Genomic DNA, 13212 nt, shown 5'->3' on the forward strand with positions numbered 1-13212 from the left:
GTCGGGAGAGAGTAATAATGTAATAAAAGGCTTTAAGACATTTAAAAACGTTTATTATGATTTTAATCATTCGATGAACATTTGTACTCTCCCTTAAAGAAAGATTCAACATTTTGAAGGATAAAGCCACTGTGAGTAATCTGAAGAAAGATAGGAACAAAGATAGACGACGACTTCAGAGAGTGTCGAGACAAGAAAACTGTAGGCTCCAACAAGAGACAACAGACAAACATCCCAATTAATCCGACATTCCCGTGTCTGAAGAAGAAGACGAAGAAGACAATTCTCTCCATTTAAACAGCTTCTCTGAGTCGGTTAAAATTCGTGGAAAGATGGAGAGAGAGAGTGAAGAAGGAGGAGGAGACGTTGATAAAAAGCTCAGACGAAGTTTCTTGGTAGGTAGTTACAGTAAAAGAGCTGGTCCTTCTACTCCTCCACCCACGTGGCGGCTCGGAGCTTCCTCCGGCAAGGAGTTTTTGGTGGATTCGGAGGTTTCCGTCCGGAAACTCTGCGCAGAGTTGTGGGAAACCGAACATTTCAGACCGCCGGTTGGTCTGCCACGGTGTCGTCGAAGACGTGATTCAGATGTGGAATCACCTTCTGATCATCAGGTAAACAGTTTTTCTTAACAATTCAGTTGAAGGGTTTTGATTTTCTTAGTGGGTGAGTCGTAAAGTTTTGATCTTTACAGCGAGTCTAGAATAAATCATCCACCGGGAAAATCTCATGATGCTCTGTAAAGTTGTCATTTTTGTGATGGGATCTTACTAGACTAGAACTCATGCCTTCTGTGTGTTTTGATTTGTAGCCACCAAGTAGAGGTAGCTTGAGGAGGAGACAAATTGTGACTGATGATGATCATAGAGTTGTCCATAGACATGGCGACTTGCTTCAACCAGTCACTCCTTCAAGTTCCAGCAACCATTCGTTGGAGGTTAGACAAAAAAAAAATATACTTTTTCTCTTTTTTTTTTTTAAATCTCTTAAGTCTTTTTTTTTTTTTTTTTTGAGTGTGTGTGTTTGGTTTAATGTTATTTGTAGGCTGTGAAACGTAAGCCGTCGTTTAGTCAGACCGGTTCTTCGATGGTTGCTAAGTCTAATAGCTATGATTTGGGTTCTTCCACGAAGCTTCTCAGGGTGCTAAACCGGATATGGAGTCTGGAAGAACAGAACACTGCTAATACCTCTTTGGTCAAGTCTCTAAAGATGGAGTTGGATGAATGTAGAGCCGAGATCAAGGAGGTGCAGCTTCGGGAGAAGCAGAGCCATAGACGAATACATAAGAAAAGGGAGGAAGACGAAGAAGAGATGAAGGATGTGCTTCGTTCGATGAAGAAAGAGCTGGACGAAGAGAGGGAAGTTAGGAAGAAGTCAGAGAGCATGCACAGGAAGCTAACACGAGAGCTTTGCGAAGCAAAGCATTGTTTAACAAAAGCTTTGAAAGATCTCGACAAGGAGAGAAAAGAACGTGTTGTTGTGGAAGATCTCTGCGATGAGTTTGCTAAAACGGTTAAACATTACGAAGACAAGGAGATGAGGAGAAGGTCACTCTCAAGTAAAGATGATGATTCGGTTTATATGCATCAAAGGGTTTGCTTGAAAGAACTCGAAGAAGGACTCAAAAGGCGATCGATAAGAAGAGATAACAAGCTGCAGCTTAAGAAGAGGTCTGATCAACTACTTAATCTATCTATGTCTTCTGAAGGAGACAAGATTCATCCGGAGATTGGTACTACTCCAAAGAAGGTTGATGATGATCACGAGAGTCTTGAAAAGTATAGAACTTTTCCGAATAATGTGATGGTGAGAGAGGAGAGTCGTAGTCTGAAGGACAAGCTGATGGAAGCTCGTGTGGAGAGTCGACGTTTACGTTCTTTGAAGTCGACTCCGAGTCATCCGGTTCAAGCCATTTGATTAGAGAAATCTTTGTCTTGTCTTATGCTTTGCTAAATCTGTATTTGATAATTAAACATAGGGTTAACTGTGTGCTAATTGTTATGGATTCTCTTAATATTGGTTATAAATGGTAAATAGACAAGTCAAAGATGTGTCCGTAATTGCATTTTACCAAACTCCACCAACAATGTGATTAATTGCAAATAAGGTCCCATACTCTCTCTTTCTCTAGTTTGTTTCCGTATATTAAAAGAGAATCTAACCAACAAGATTATGTTAAGTTTCTAATTAATGACAACATCTACTGCCATTTTCTTTCCTACTATGGTTTTCCATTTTTATAACACAGTTTCCATAATCGTTCTCTAAAGTAGAACTAGGGTTTTTACTACTTCATCTATATAAACAACTTCAAACCATCTTTCTTTTTCTTCATACCATTAGCTACCTTAGCTTATGACTTATGAGGTATTTTTATTTAAGTTTTTTCGTTTTCTTTTTACATCTTTCTGTACTATGGTTTTTAAAGCGTAACGGAAGGAGCTCCCTTCGTCCAAAACGAAGAGGACAAGATTAAAGGAAATAAAAGCAGGAAGTCTAATTGTCCATGGATTCCCCCATTAAGTGCTGAATAACGAGCACTTCATAAAGGGTTTGCATGGCCTCTTAGATCTTCTCTCTTTCTCTCTTTATAGACATCCTTTTCTTCTCTTCGTTTGGATTGAAGGGAGCTCCTTTTCTTGTCTCTATACACCTTTGTATATAATACATGCATATTGCAATTTTGAAGAGTTATTATACACATAATTTGTTCTTATATATGTTTGACAACTATCAAGAGTATTTTTAAGAGAATTTCTTTAACTATGTTCAAGGTTGGACAAAGGGTGGATTCAAGGTTGGACTTGGATTCAACCAACCTTCTTCTTGATTCAAACAACGTTGGATTTTCTAATGATTCATTGTTTCAGTTTGATGTGTTTAATTAATTTGTAGGTCTTTGTGGTTGATGCTTGCATTGAAGCGTCATTAATGTTGCTTAATACGGGAAGATGTCGTGGGCCTCAGTATATGATATGAATGCTGTTTATTGGAGTTACAATGATAACTCGTACATTAATGTAAAGTCATGTGTGCTTGTTCTATGTTTTTACCATGCAACCTTGGCCTGTATTCGTTTGGTTTCGTTTGTTCTAATTAAATTGTAAACTACGTTTGATTTTGTATAGAGTAATTTACTAGTGTTATATTTTTATCTAATCTATTAACCTAAAACGTCCGTTTTACTGTCAACCGGCATCGCATTATTTCATATGTTATTAAAATGAACGCATCTTAGTTAGAAAGGGACATCTAAACGAATTTAAAATAATAATATTTAAAAATTGACTTAGTAGTTTTTTTTATTACATGAACATAAGCAAATTGTGTTTATCTTCTATTAAATTAGTTGATGTTGTTTGTTTTTAAAACATATATTGTCAAGTGTTTTATAAATTATAGTTGGTTTGATCGTAATACATACATTAGTTCAAATGGTTGCCTCTAGTAATCATGTGGCCTACCACGAAGTACATGCCGGAGAGATTAGTCAAAATATGTGTCTATGGCATCCAATTAACCTATGATAGTTGCATGGCCAAGCTTTTAATGTTCAATAGATAGTTGCGTGGCCAAGCTTTTAATGTTCAACTAGATTTTGACCCGCGCTTTTGAAGCGCGGGATATTTTACGATGAAAATTTTTACTAATAATTTAACAAATATTTTGGTAATTTTTAAAGAGTGTGTATTTAAAATATTTTTGTATTTAAATCAGTATTTTTAAATTCAATCCGATTGTGATTATACCGGTTAATCCGGAGATCTGACAATTCAGTTTATGTTTTTAAAATATTCATATTAAAAAATCATTAAAATCCGAGACTAACCGATTGAACTGATGGATGACCGATATGTAATCTAATTGGATTTAAATTGTAATAGTTTCATAATTTGTAATCTTATAATCGAAATTTTAAAGTTCACTATTTTGCAATTTATGAAATTATGACGTCTCTACAAAATTTTAAAGAGAAAATGATAGATATAAAATAACTAAGATTAATTATTGTATTATTTGGAAACATTGATAGTAGTATAAAAAATATATTGTTTGGAAACATTGATAGTAGTATAAAGAAATAAGTATATTGTTTGGAAACATTGACAGTATTATAAAGAAATAAGTATATTGTTTGGAAACATGGATAGTAGTATAAAGAAAGGAACATTAGTGATTTAATGTATGTTTAATTATAAAGTATAAATGTGTATTTAATTTAAAAACTTACAAAATAAATGTTAGGTCCAACAAAATGTTTCTGTTTTAATAAGATAGATAGGTCAAAGTCTAATTAACAAAGTCTGTCAATGGTTAAATAAAGAAACTCCAGGATAGACTTTTGATTCCAGAAGTCCCCAACAAATATTAAACGAGTATTAGGCATTGCCGTTTAGTTGAACGAGCTGTCTTATTAAAAAAGTCGACGCTTGTTAACCAGTTATAATCCTAATTTTGCCAATTACCAAAGCAACATTTCTTGTGTATATTTTTGTTTCTAATTTTACAATACAAAACCAATATTATTTTTGATAAAGTAAGTAAATGAAATGAAAACTAAATAGCAAATTTTGATTTGAATTAACTTGAATATTGTTTCAGAAATTGTAAAATTTAAAGCAAGAGTATTAATCTAGAACTGTACTAAACACGATTATGTAAAAGTTTTATTTCTTTAAATAATAGACACCATAATTACACGAGACCGAATCTGTTTGCCGCGCTAACTAACAAAAACCTTTAATTAGGCATCATCCATTACGCAACCGACCTGTAACCGTAACCGTTCAACTTTCTGTCTCCCAATAAAAAAAAAAAATCAATTCTAGGGTTTGTTCGTTATTTCGTTTTCCTCTTCCAAAATCCATTTTCGAATTTGACCCTTCTTTCTTCGCCGGAGAGAAGGGAGAAGATGAGAGGTTCCTCCAACGACGCCGATCTATTCGACCCCAAGACGGAGATGGATTCCAATTTCTCTCGCCACGGCTCTTCCTCCTCCTCCTCCTCCGAAGGCGATTTCGGATTTGCCTTCAACGACAGCAACTTCTCCGACCGTTTGCTCCGGATCGAGATCATGGGCGGGGCGTCGGATTCCAGGTCTGATATTGGGGAAGGAGGGTGCACGAGTATTGCCGATTGGGCTCGTCATCGCAAGAGGAGAAGAGAGGAGAACAAGAAGAAGGATAATGGTGGTACGTTATCTATTGAACCGGTTTAAATCTCAATTTGTTTTGGTTTAGGGATTTTGATATCTCCTATATGTCATTTGAGTTTTGTTCTGTGTATGAAACTCAACATGTTTTTTGCATTTTGGCAGTTACGGTTTCGGACATTGTGGCATGTCCTGAAGAGCAGATTATAACTGATAATAACCAACCTGATATGGATGATTGTCCTGGTGGTGATGAAGAAGGAGAGGCTATGGTGGAAGAGGAGGAGACTCTCTCAGGTTCTATTTCTTGAGATCTGCATTTTAAGGCTGTTTTGTTAGGGAAACTTGTGTAAAACGTTATATTTTATAGGTGATGACGATGCATCTAGTGAGCCAAATTGGGGAATGGACCATTCTACTGTTGTTAATGTTAAGGAATTGCATATTAGCTCTCCTATCTTGGCTGCTAAAAGCCCTTTCTTCTACAAGGTTTCTTCTTTAGAGCCTTATTGGTTTCTTCTTGTTTATGTCTCATGTAACCACCATCCTTTGCTTCTTCTTGTAGCTCTTTTCTAATGGAATGAGGGAATCAGAACAAAGACATGTAACCCTTAGAATCAGTGCACAAGGTACGGCTATTTCATGTCATGTTCTTTTGTCAATTTCCTCTTGTTGGCTTCAACAATCTCTGCTAGCTTTCTTTTGGTTTCTAATTGTTCATGATTCTTTTGTATTTAACTTAGCTGCTGGCTTTAATTTTCATTAAAAGTATTTTGTATCCATGAAATGTAGTCAGTGTTAAGAGAGTTCATGTTGATTTGTAATGCTTTTTTTTTTATATCTATGGCAGAGGAAGGTGCTTTGATGGAACTTTTAAACTTTGTGTATAGCAACTCTCTAACTGTCACAACAGCACCTGCTTTGTTAGATGTGCTTATGGCTGCTGACAAGTTTGAGGTTGCTTCCTGCATGAGGTATTGCAGTAGACTTCTCCGCAATATGCCTATGACTCCCGATTCCGCTTTGCTCTATCTCGAGCTCCCCTCCAGCGTCTTAATGGCGGAAGCTGTCCAGCCTCTAACTGATGCAGCAAAACAGTTCCTTGCCTCGCGCTTCAAGGATATCACCAAGTAAGCAAAGACTCCAATGGTTTTTGAGGAAATGCATTTTCTCCAGTGTTGTGAAAATCTTGCGTTTACCGTACAGGTTCCAGGAGGAGGTTATGGCCTTACCCTTGGCCGGAATCGAGGCGATACTATCAAGCGATGATCTCCAAATTGCTTCTGAGGATGCTGTTTACGACTTTGTGTTGAAATGGGCGAGGGGACAGTACAGTTCGTTGGAAGACCGTAGAGAGATTCTTGGCTCACGCCTTGCCCTCTACATCCGCTTCCCATACATGACGTGCAGAAAACTCAAAAAGGTACTAACATGCAGTGACTTTGATCACGAAGTAGCGTCAAAGCAGGTCCTAGAAGCGCTCTTCTTCAAAGCAGAAGCCCCGCACAGGCAACGCATCCTAGCCGCGGAAGGATCAGACTCAGTGAACCGCCGTTTCATAGAGAGGGCTTACAAATACAGACCTGTGAAAGTCGTCGAGTTCGAGCTTCCTCGTCCGCAGTGCGTAGTGTACCTGGACTTGAAGCGAGAGGAATGCACAGGACTGTTCCCTTCGGGGAGAGTCTACTCTCAGGCCTTTCACTTAGGTGGTCAAGGCTTCTTCCTCTCTGCTCATTGTAACATGGACCAGCAAAGCTCGTTCCACTGCTTTGGTCTCTTCCTTGGGATGCAAGAGAAAGGAGCTGTGAGCTTTGGTGTGGACTACGAGTTCGCGGCTAGAGAGAAGCCTTCTCAGGATTACGCTTGCAAATACAAAGGGAACTACACGTTCACTGGTGGCAAAGCTGTTGGTTACAGAAACCTCTTTGGGATTCCTTGGACTTCGTTCATCGCTGAGGATAGTCAATACTTCATCAATGGCATTCTCCATCTCCGAGCTGAGCTCACCATTAAAAGATCAACAGAACTTCACTGATCAACAACTCTCGACTCTCTCTCTCTCTCTCTGTTTCTCTCTCTCTCCTCTTCATGTAGCAGCTCAAACCAAGAGTGTCTTTTGTAATTTGCTTACGAGCAGTAAAAGAGTATCCACGCTGTAAATTTAATTGGAAGTTAACTTATCTATTTGCACTAGTTTCTCTTTACATTAATGATTAACCCAAGATTTTGGGCCTTTAGTTTAACTGGCCTAACAATGAGATGGGCCTATAATATGGGTTCTTCAAAGGTCACTTTGTGAGACAGCCATGTCTCATGAAGATGAAGCCTATTGCCTTGTGTGAACATAAAGGCGTTCTATAGGCTTTGCTATGTTCAGAAGTTTCAAACAATGCGGCTAGAGTGAGTGGTACGTCAAGAAATTAGTGAAAAGTATTAAGGCTAATATCGGAAAACTAAAAGATTATTCGAGTCCTCGTCACATGCGGGCCCATATAAATGCGTAAGACTATCTTGCTTACCAGACGGACACGTCATTTTGTCGGGAAGACGTTTGGACCGTCGATTTAAATCTCTTTTTGTCTGACTTCGACCCCACACGTAGCAATAATAAATCCTTTTTTACATTACATTATTGATCGCCACGTCAGATGATTCGAGTTATATACACACAGACGTTTTATTCTTACTCAAGGCGGCGTTAAAGCTGCATCACCGTCGATTTTGCAAAGCAAACTGTACGGTTCCGATTCGAAACTGACGTGGTCTTTAACTTCGCTTACATCATCTAGAACCTCGGTATAAATATACTAGTATTTATACAAGTAACAGTCTAGACAATATTTTTCGCATTGTCGAATCAGTAAGCGACAGGTAGATACATCCATGTGAGTCGCATTTCGTAACGTAGGGACCACTTCGTGGACAGAAGCTCGTTTACGCCAACGCAAAAAGCCTCGTTGGCCCATTTAAACCTCTAGATGCCAGTATTCAACTGGCGTGGCTTGTTTTCCATCCGTTGGATCGTTAGTATATCCCAGCCGTTGGATTCGAAGCAGTTGTCGGAATCGTGGGTCCTAATGTCTTCTTTTGTTTAACAATTAAAGAAGGTTAAAAAATGCATCCTCCATGATGGCAAAAACGTGGCCATACACGTTGGTCGCGTTGTGACACCTTTGGAAGATCTGAAATCGGTGGGTGTAGATGGACGGTCACGATGTCGAGTTGGGTGGACAGAAGTGCTCTCCGCGTCGGAGATGCTAAATAGTCAAAGGTCTTTTCTTTGCGTGTATTTACCACCATGTCCTTTCCGGATCTAAAAGAAAAATTAGTTGGCGGATTTGAAGATGGTTTTATAAACTATGGTAAATAATAAACATAGAATTTTCAAATCTTATTTTTTTGTTAACTTAAAACGAAGGGCTAAACAATGGGATTAAAATAAAACAGACGGACCACGTAAGTCACATGAAATTGATGCGTAGAGCGAGTAATAATCGAACACGTGTACGGCAAAGATGAGAAGAGAAGAGAAACACAAATGGCTGGCACGAAAGTCGATGAGCCAACTCATCAAACACCACCGTAGTTTACGCTGTATTATATTCTCATGACACGTGTTTGATGACGTGGTCATCGTCTTGGCGCTCCGTTTTTTCTCTCTCTCTCTCGTCTTCCTCCTCCCTCAGAAAAAAAAACTGAACTCTTTTTCGCTCTGTTTTTTTCTAGAGAGAGAGAGAGAGAGATTGAAATGCGTTAAAATTTCTCTTTAGGTTTCAAGTTTTTCTCGATTCTGATCTCTGAGCTAGCTTACAGATTCTTAGAGGTAATTTGCATTAGTTTAAACTCATTAGAAGATTCATCATCATTCATTGTTCTTCTTCTTTAACTTTTGTTTATGATTCTCGTGAAAGTTTTCTCTTTTATGTTTTGTTCTTACGTTTTGCATCGTCTCTTTGTATTGTTTTCATTTAGTTGAATTCAGTTCTTTGAATTTAAAATATAAACAGCAAAAGCGATGAGAAGAAGAACAGAGTCTTTTTTTTCTTTTCTGTGCATGTGTTTGAGGGGTAGGATTGTCCGTTAGTCTCCACTTTGTTGATTCTCTTTGTCTTCCTGAACAAATAACGGAAGCTGGAAAGACGTTTCTACCCCTATGTCTCTGGCTTTTTCACAACAACAACAACTTCCTTTGTTTTTTGCAGAAAGAAAGAGCTTATTGTTGTTAAGTGTGGAACGTAACACCATGGGAAAGAGCGAGGAACAACCACCAAAGGTTACCAAATCAGACAACATACCATCTTCACCTGCGGTATTTTTTTTTATTTATTAATTTTGAGACAATAAGTCTCAAGTCAATAGTGTTCTTGTAATAAAGTCAAAAGTTAATGTTATTATTTCTTGATGTGTTTGACAGGATCAAACAAATGTTCATGTCTACCCTGATTGGGCCGCTATGCAGGTTAGTCTTACTCTCTAATCCGGTGGTTTTATATGTAATAGTTACCAACCATGGTTTATGTGACCATGCTAGGCTTATTATGGTCCAAGAGTAGCAATGCCTCCTTATTACAACTCAGCTATGGCTGCATCTGGTCATCCTCCTCCTCCTCCTTACATGTGGAATCCACAGGTATTATTATTATTAGTCAACCCAAAAACTTTTTTTTCTTGACGTATCTACATTTGGAAGACTATTGATTAATTGTTTTTGGTCTTGAATCTCTTTTAGCATATGATGTCACCATATGGAACACCGTATGCAACTGTTTACCCTCATGGAGGAGGAGTTTACGCTCATCCAGGATTCCCCATGGTAAATAAATCGGTTGAATCATCGCCTGACCTTTTTAAATCCGAAAACTCAAGTGATTTGACTTCATTTTTTTTTTGTTAACAGGGGACACAGCCACAAGGTCAGAAGGGTGTACCTTTAACAACTGTAAGTAAGGATAGCTAGTAGTTTCATTTCATTATGGATTCTGTAATGTTTTGATGGGATTTTCATTGTAAAAATTGGCAGCCGGGGACGCCATTGAGCATAGACACTCCAAGTAAATCAACAGGGAACACAGAGAATGGACTGATGAAGAAGCTGAAAGAATTTGATGGACTTGCCATGTCTCTAGGCAATGGGACTAATGGTGATGAAGGTAAACGCTCACGGAACAGCTCAGAAACTGAAGGTTCAACTGATGGAAGCGATGGGAATACCACTGGGGTGATTGTCTCAGCTTATATCATGTTTTTTCATACGTAAACCAAAGCCTTAAGTGGTCTAATGTGTAAACCCTTTTTTTCTTTAGGCTGATGAACCGAAACTTAAAAGAAGTCGTGAAGGAACTCCAACAAAAGGTATTATTAGTCTTTTGCTTGTCTCAAATAGAGGGATTTGGTGTGAATGATTTTTTTTTTTTTGTGTGTAGATGAGAAGAAACATTTGGTTCAGTCAAGCTCACTTCGGTCTGTTTCTCAGTCGAGTGGTGATAACTGCGTGAAACCTAACGTTGAAGGGGGTGGAGCTATAGTCTCTGCCGCTGGTGTAAGTGCAAATTCCAACCCAACCTTCATGTCACAATCTTTAGCCATGGTTCCTCCTGAAACTTGGCTTCAGGTACCCTTATGTGACTTACTTATTTTTTTATTTTGTTCCATTTTCACTCACATGATGTAACCACCCATCTTTGTTTTGTTGTCACCAGAACGAGAGAGAACTGAAACGGGAGAGACGAAAACAGTCTAATAGAGAATCTGCTAGAAGATCAAGATTAAGGAAACAGGTTTGTTTCTAAAAGACAAACCGAAGCTCTCTCTCTCTCTCTTTATACTCTTATGTTCTTGGTGTGTATCTCACCAAAGCATCCATTTGTGTGTTTGAAGGCTGAGACTGAAGAGCTAGCTAGGAAAGTTGAAGCCTTGACAGCAGAAAACATGGCGTTAAGATCTGAGCTAAACCAACTTAGTGAGAAGTCTGATAAGCTTAGAGGAGCTAATGCTACCTTACTGGTAAGTAAACATTGTCTAACCATTCTAAAATGCAACGTATTAATTAATTATTCTTGACAATTTTCTTTTTTTTGTTGGTTGGGGTGGTGTAGGACAAGCTGAAAAGTGCAGAACCGGAAAAGAGAGTAAAGAACTCAGGAAATGGAGATAACAAGAACAAGAACCAAGGGGAGAGTGAGTCTAACTCTACCGGCAAACTGCATCAACTGCTTGATACGAAGCCTCGAGCTGATGGTGTAGCTGCCCGCTAACGAAATGTTTGATCGTAACCCCACTTTTGTGTCGACTTCTACTTAATTTTGTCGACAGAAACAAAAGGAAACCAAGTGTTTGCTAATTCCAGAGAACTTGTTAGATAGTATAGAAGACATGGAGAGATGATTTGAGCTATAATATTATATAGATTTTCAGAGAGAGGGAGAAAGAGAAGCTTTTCCTCCAGATGAAAAAAATTGGTGTTATGATGGTTGTTTATATTAGAGAGGCTTTATTTTAATTTTTTATGTAATGGCTTTCTTTGCTGCAGTTTAGTAGAGACCTGATGTGATGTAGTTTGTACGAGAGAGAGAGAGACATCTCTCAGATTGGTGTTTGTTACTTTTCGTAAGCGCTCTGTTTTTGCTTGTTTCTTTCGGAGGGTGTGATTATACAATAAATCAAATAACAAAATCTATTCTATTAATTAATTTTTCAGCATGACCAATTGATAAAAGTTGTGTTCACTTATTTATATCTCACATTTTCAAATAATTAACTGCCACCACTAATTAACAAATATCGGAATGCATAAGGATATTTGTAACCTCTCTTCCCCTTTACTTTCTATAATTTTGGGATGTATAAAAATAGAAAAATATCACGTAGTATTAATAACTATGTTTATAAATAAATAAATAATTATATCAACTTTTTAAATCGGACTGTTTGAATAAAATATCAAATAATTTAGATAATTTTAAATTGGGCAATTTTCCTAAATATAACATTTTTAAGTTTTTGTTACAAAAAGATCATAAGAAAAAAATGGCCAAAATATTTTATTTAATAGGTAAAAGCCTCTTATACCCTAAATATATAAATACAAATAATAAATTAAAAATTATTTTTTTATAGTTTCAGATTATATGTTCTCAAATTCAAACTTATTAAAAAGAAAATTTCAAACTTTTTCGAATTGTTTTTTTTTTGAAATTTGAAAATACTTTTTGAAACTATTTGAAAATTTTTATTTTCAATTTTATAAAATTTTAAACCTCATTTAGTTTAACGGGTTTTAAATAGGTTATTCGATTCAAAAGTATATTTTAAATGTATCTATTTTATTAATTCTCCTCTATGACCAATTAATAAAAGGTTGGGTCTAACTTTAAAAAATAACTACATAAAATATAATATAATTATATCTAGAGCATTGTTAACCGTTCATAACTTCCCTCGGCATATGAAACGATAATTTGGGCTTCGAATATTGTTAACCGTTCGAACCTTCCCTATGTTCCTGTTTTTATGTTCAAATAAAAAAAACAAATAATTTTGACTGAATATTGACAAAAGGACCAAGCCTTACCATATGATACATGTACATACTCAAAATTTATTTATTCTATTAAATTCATATCATACAGAATATGATTATACAAACACACAAACATAAAAATTATGTTTCTTTAAAAAATAAAATTAAAACTAAAACAAAACAACTAAAATTAAAATTAAAAATTATGATCATGATCCGATATTCTACAGATTTTAGTTTAACGGGTTTTAAATAGATTTCTACATTTGGACCCGCCCTTTTATATTTTTTTAGTTTTATATTCTTTTAGAAATTTAATTTTTATATTTATATGTTTTAGTCATATTTGTGTTTTTCATTGTATAACATTTCTCTTAAATAATTAATAGGAGGTTTTAATCATTGTATTAAAATAATTTGATCATACATATATCAATATGTTATATTTCTATTTTAATAGTATTGACTAGATTCGGATTCGCCTTTAAAAGAGCTGGTATATTTTTTTGTTTTACATATTTTAGAAATTAAAATTTTATATTTA

The 13212-nt window shown here is 36.4% G+C and overlaps 3 protein-coding genes across 6 annotated transcripts; all 3 read left to right on the top strand.

Annotated features, from left to right (window-relative positions):
- The first annotated feature begins 28 nt into the window (after positions 1-28).
- Positions 29-2057, top strand: LOC108807023 (uncharacterized protein At5g41620). Its single transcript, XM_018579255.2, has 3 exons — positions 29-611; positions 809-934; positions 1042-2057. The coding sequence occupies exons 1-3, from the start codon at positions 333-335 to the stop codon at positions 1912-1914; spliced, it is 1278 nt and encodes a 425-aa protein (XP_018434757.1). The 5' UTR covers positions 29-332; the 3' UTR covers positions 1915-2057.
- A 2722-nt stretch (positions 2058-4779) lies between these two features.
- LOC108813842 (BTB/POZ domain-containing protein At2g46260) lies at positions 4780-7353 on the top strand. Its single transcript, XM_018586514.2, has 6 exons — positions 4780-5189; positions 5315-5446; positions 5520-5638; positions 5715-5778; positions 6000-6279; positions 6356-7353. The coding sequence occupies exons 1-6, from the start codon at positions 4910-4912 to the stop codon at positions 7182-7184; spliced, it is 1704 nt and encodes a 567-aa protein (XP_018442016.1). The 5' UTR covers positions 4780-4909; the 3' UTR covers positions 7185-7353.
- A 1337-nt stretch (positions 7354-8690) lies between these two features.
- LOC108806440 (G-box-binding factor 3) lies at positions 8691-11651 on the top strand. Of its 4 annotated transcripts, none has more exons than XM_018578561.2 (12): positions 8691-8972; positions 9352-9458; positions 9564-9608; positions 9681-9779; positions 9879-9962; positions 10047-10088; positions 10170-10367; positions 10453-10501; positions 10573-10688; positions 10849-10926; positions 11027-11152; positions 11245-11651. In XM_018578561.2, the coding sequence occupies exons 2-12, from the start codon at positions 9393-9395 to the stop codon at positions 11401-11403; spliced, it is 1062 nt and encodes a 353-aa protein (XP_018434063.1). In that variant the 5' UTR covers positions 8691-8972; positions 9352-9392; the 3' UTR covers positions 11404-11651. The 4 variants fall into 4 exon arrangements, with proteins under 4 accessions (XP_018434063.1, XP_056844543.1, XP_018434062.1 ...); XM_018578560.2 differs by having other exon boundaries at positions 8774-8972; positions 10573-10760; XM_056988562.1 differs by having other exon boundaries at positions 8774-8972; positions 9356-9458; positions 10573-10760.
- Positions 11652-13212: the final 1561 nt, after the last annotated feature.

The sequence above is a fragment of the Raphanus sativus genome, chromosome 6, assembly GCF_000801105.2.
Source record: "Raphanus sativus cultivar WK10039 chromosome 6, ASM80110v3, whole genome shotgun sequence".
Classification (NCBI taxonomy): Eukaryota; Viridiplantae; Streptophyta; class Magnoliopsida; order Brassicales; family Brassicaceae; genus Raphanus; species Raphanus sativus.

Coding starts and splice junctions, on each gene's coding strand:
- LOC108807023 (XM_018579255.2), top strand. CDS start 333: ATGGAGAGAGAGAGTGAAGAAGGAGGAGGAGACGTTGATAAAAAGCTC. Junction 612..808: donor AATCACCTTCTGATCATCAG/GTAAACAGTTTT, acceptor TTTGATTTGTAG/CCACCAAGTAGAGGTAGCTT. Junction 935..1,041: donor CCAGCAACCATTCGTTGGAG/GTTAGACAAAAA, acceptor TGTTATTTGTAG/GCTGTGAAACGTAAGCCGTC.
- LOC108813842 (XM_018586514.2), top strand. CDS start 4,910: ATGAGAGGTTCCTCCAACGACGCCGATCTATTCGACCCCAAGACGGAG. Junction 5,639..5,714: donor AAAGCCCTTTCTTCTACAAG/GTTTCTTCTTTA, acceptor TTCTTCTTGTAG/CTCTTTTCTAATGGAATGAG. Junction 6,280..6,355: donor CGCTTCAAGGATATCACCAA/GTAAGCAAAGAC, acceptor TTTACCGTACAG/GTTCCAGGAGGAGGTTATGG.
- LOC108806440 (XM_018578560.2), top strand. CDS start 9,393: ATGGGAAAGAGCGAGGAACAACCACCAAAGGTTACCAAATCAGACAAC. Junction 9,459..9,563: donor ACATACCATCTTCACCTGCG/GTATTTTTTTTT, acceptor TGTGTTTGACAG/GATCAAACAAATGTTCATGT. Junction 9,963..10,046: donor CTCATCCAGGATTCCCCATG/GTAAATAAATCG, acceptor TTTTGTTAACAG/GGGACACAGCCACAAGGTCA.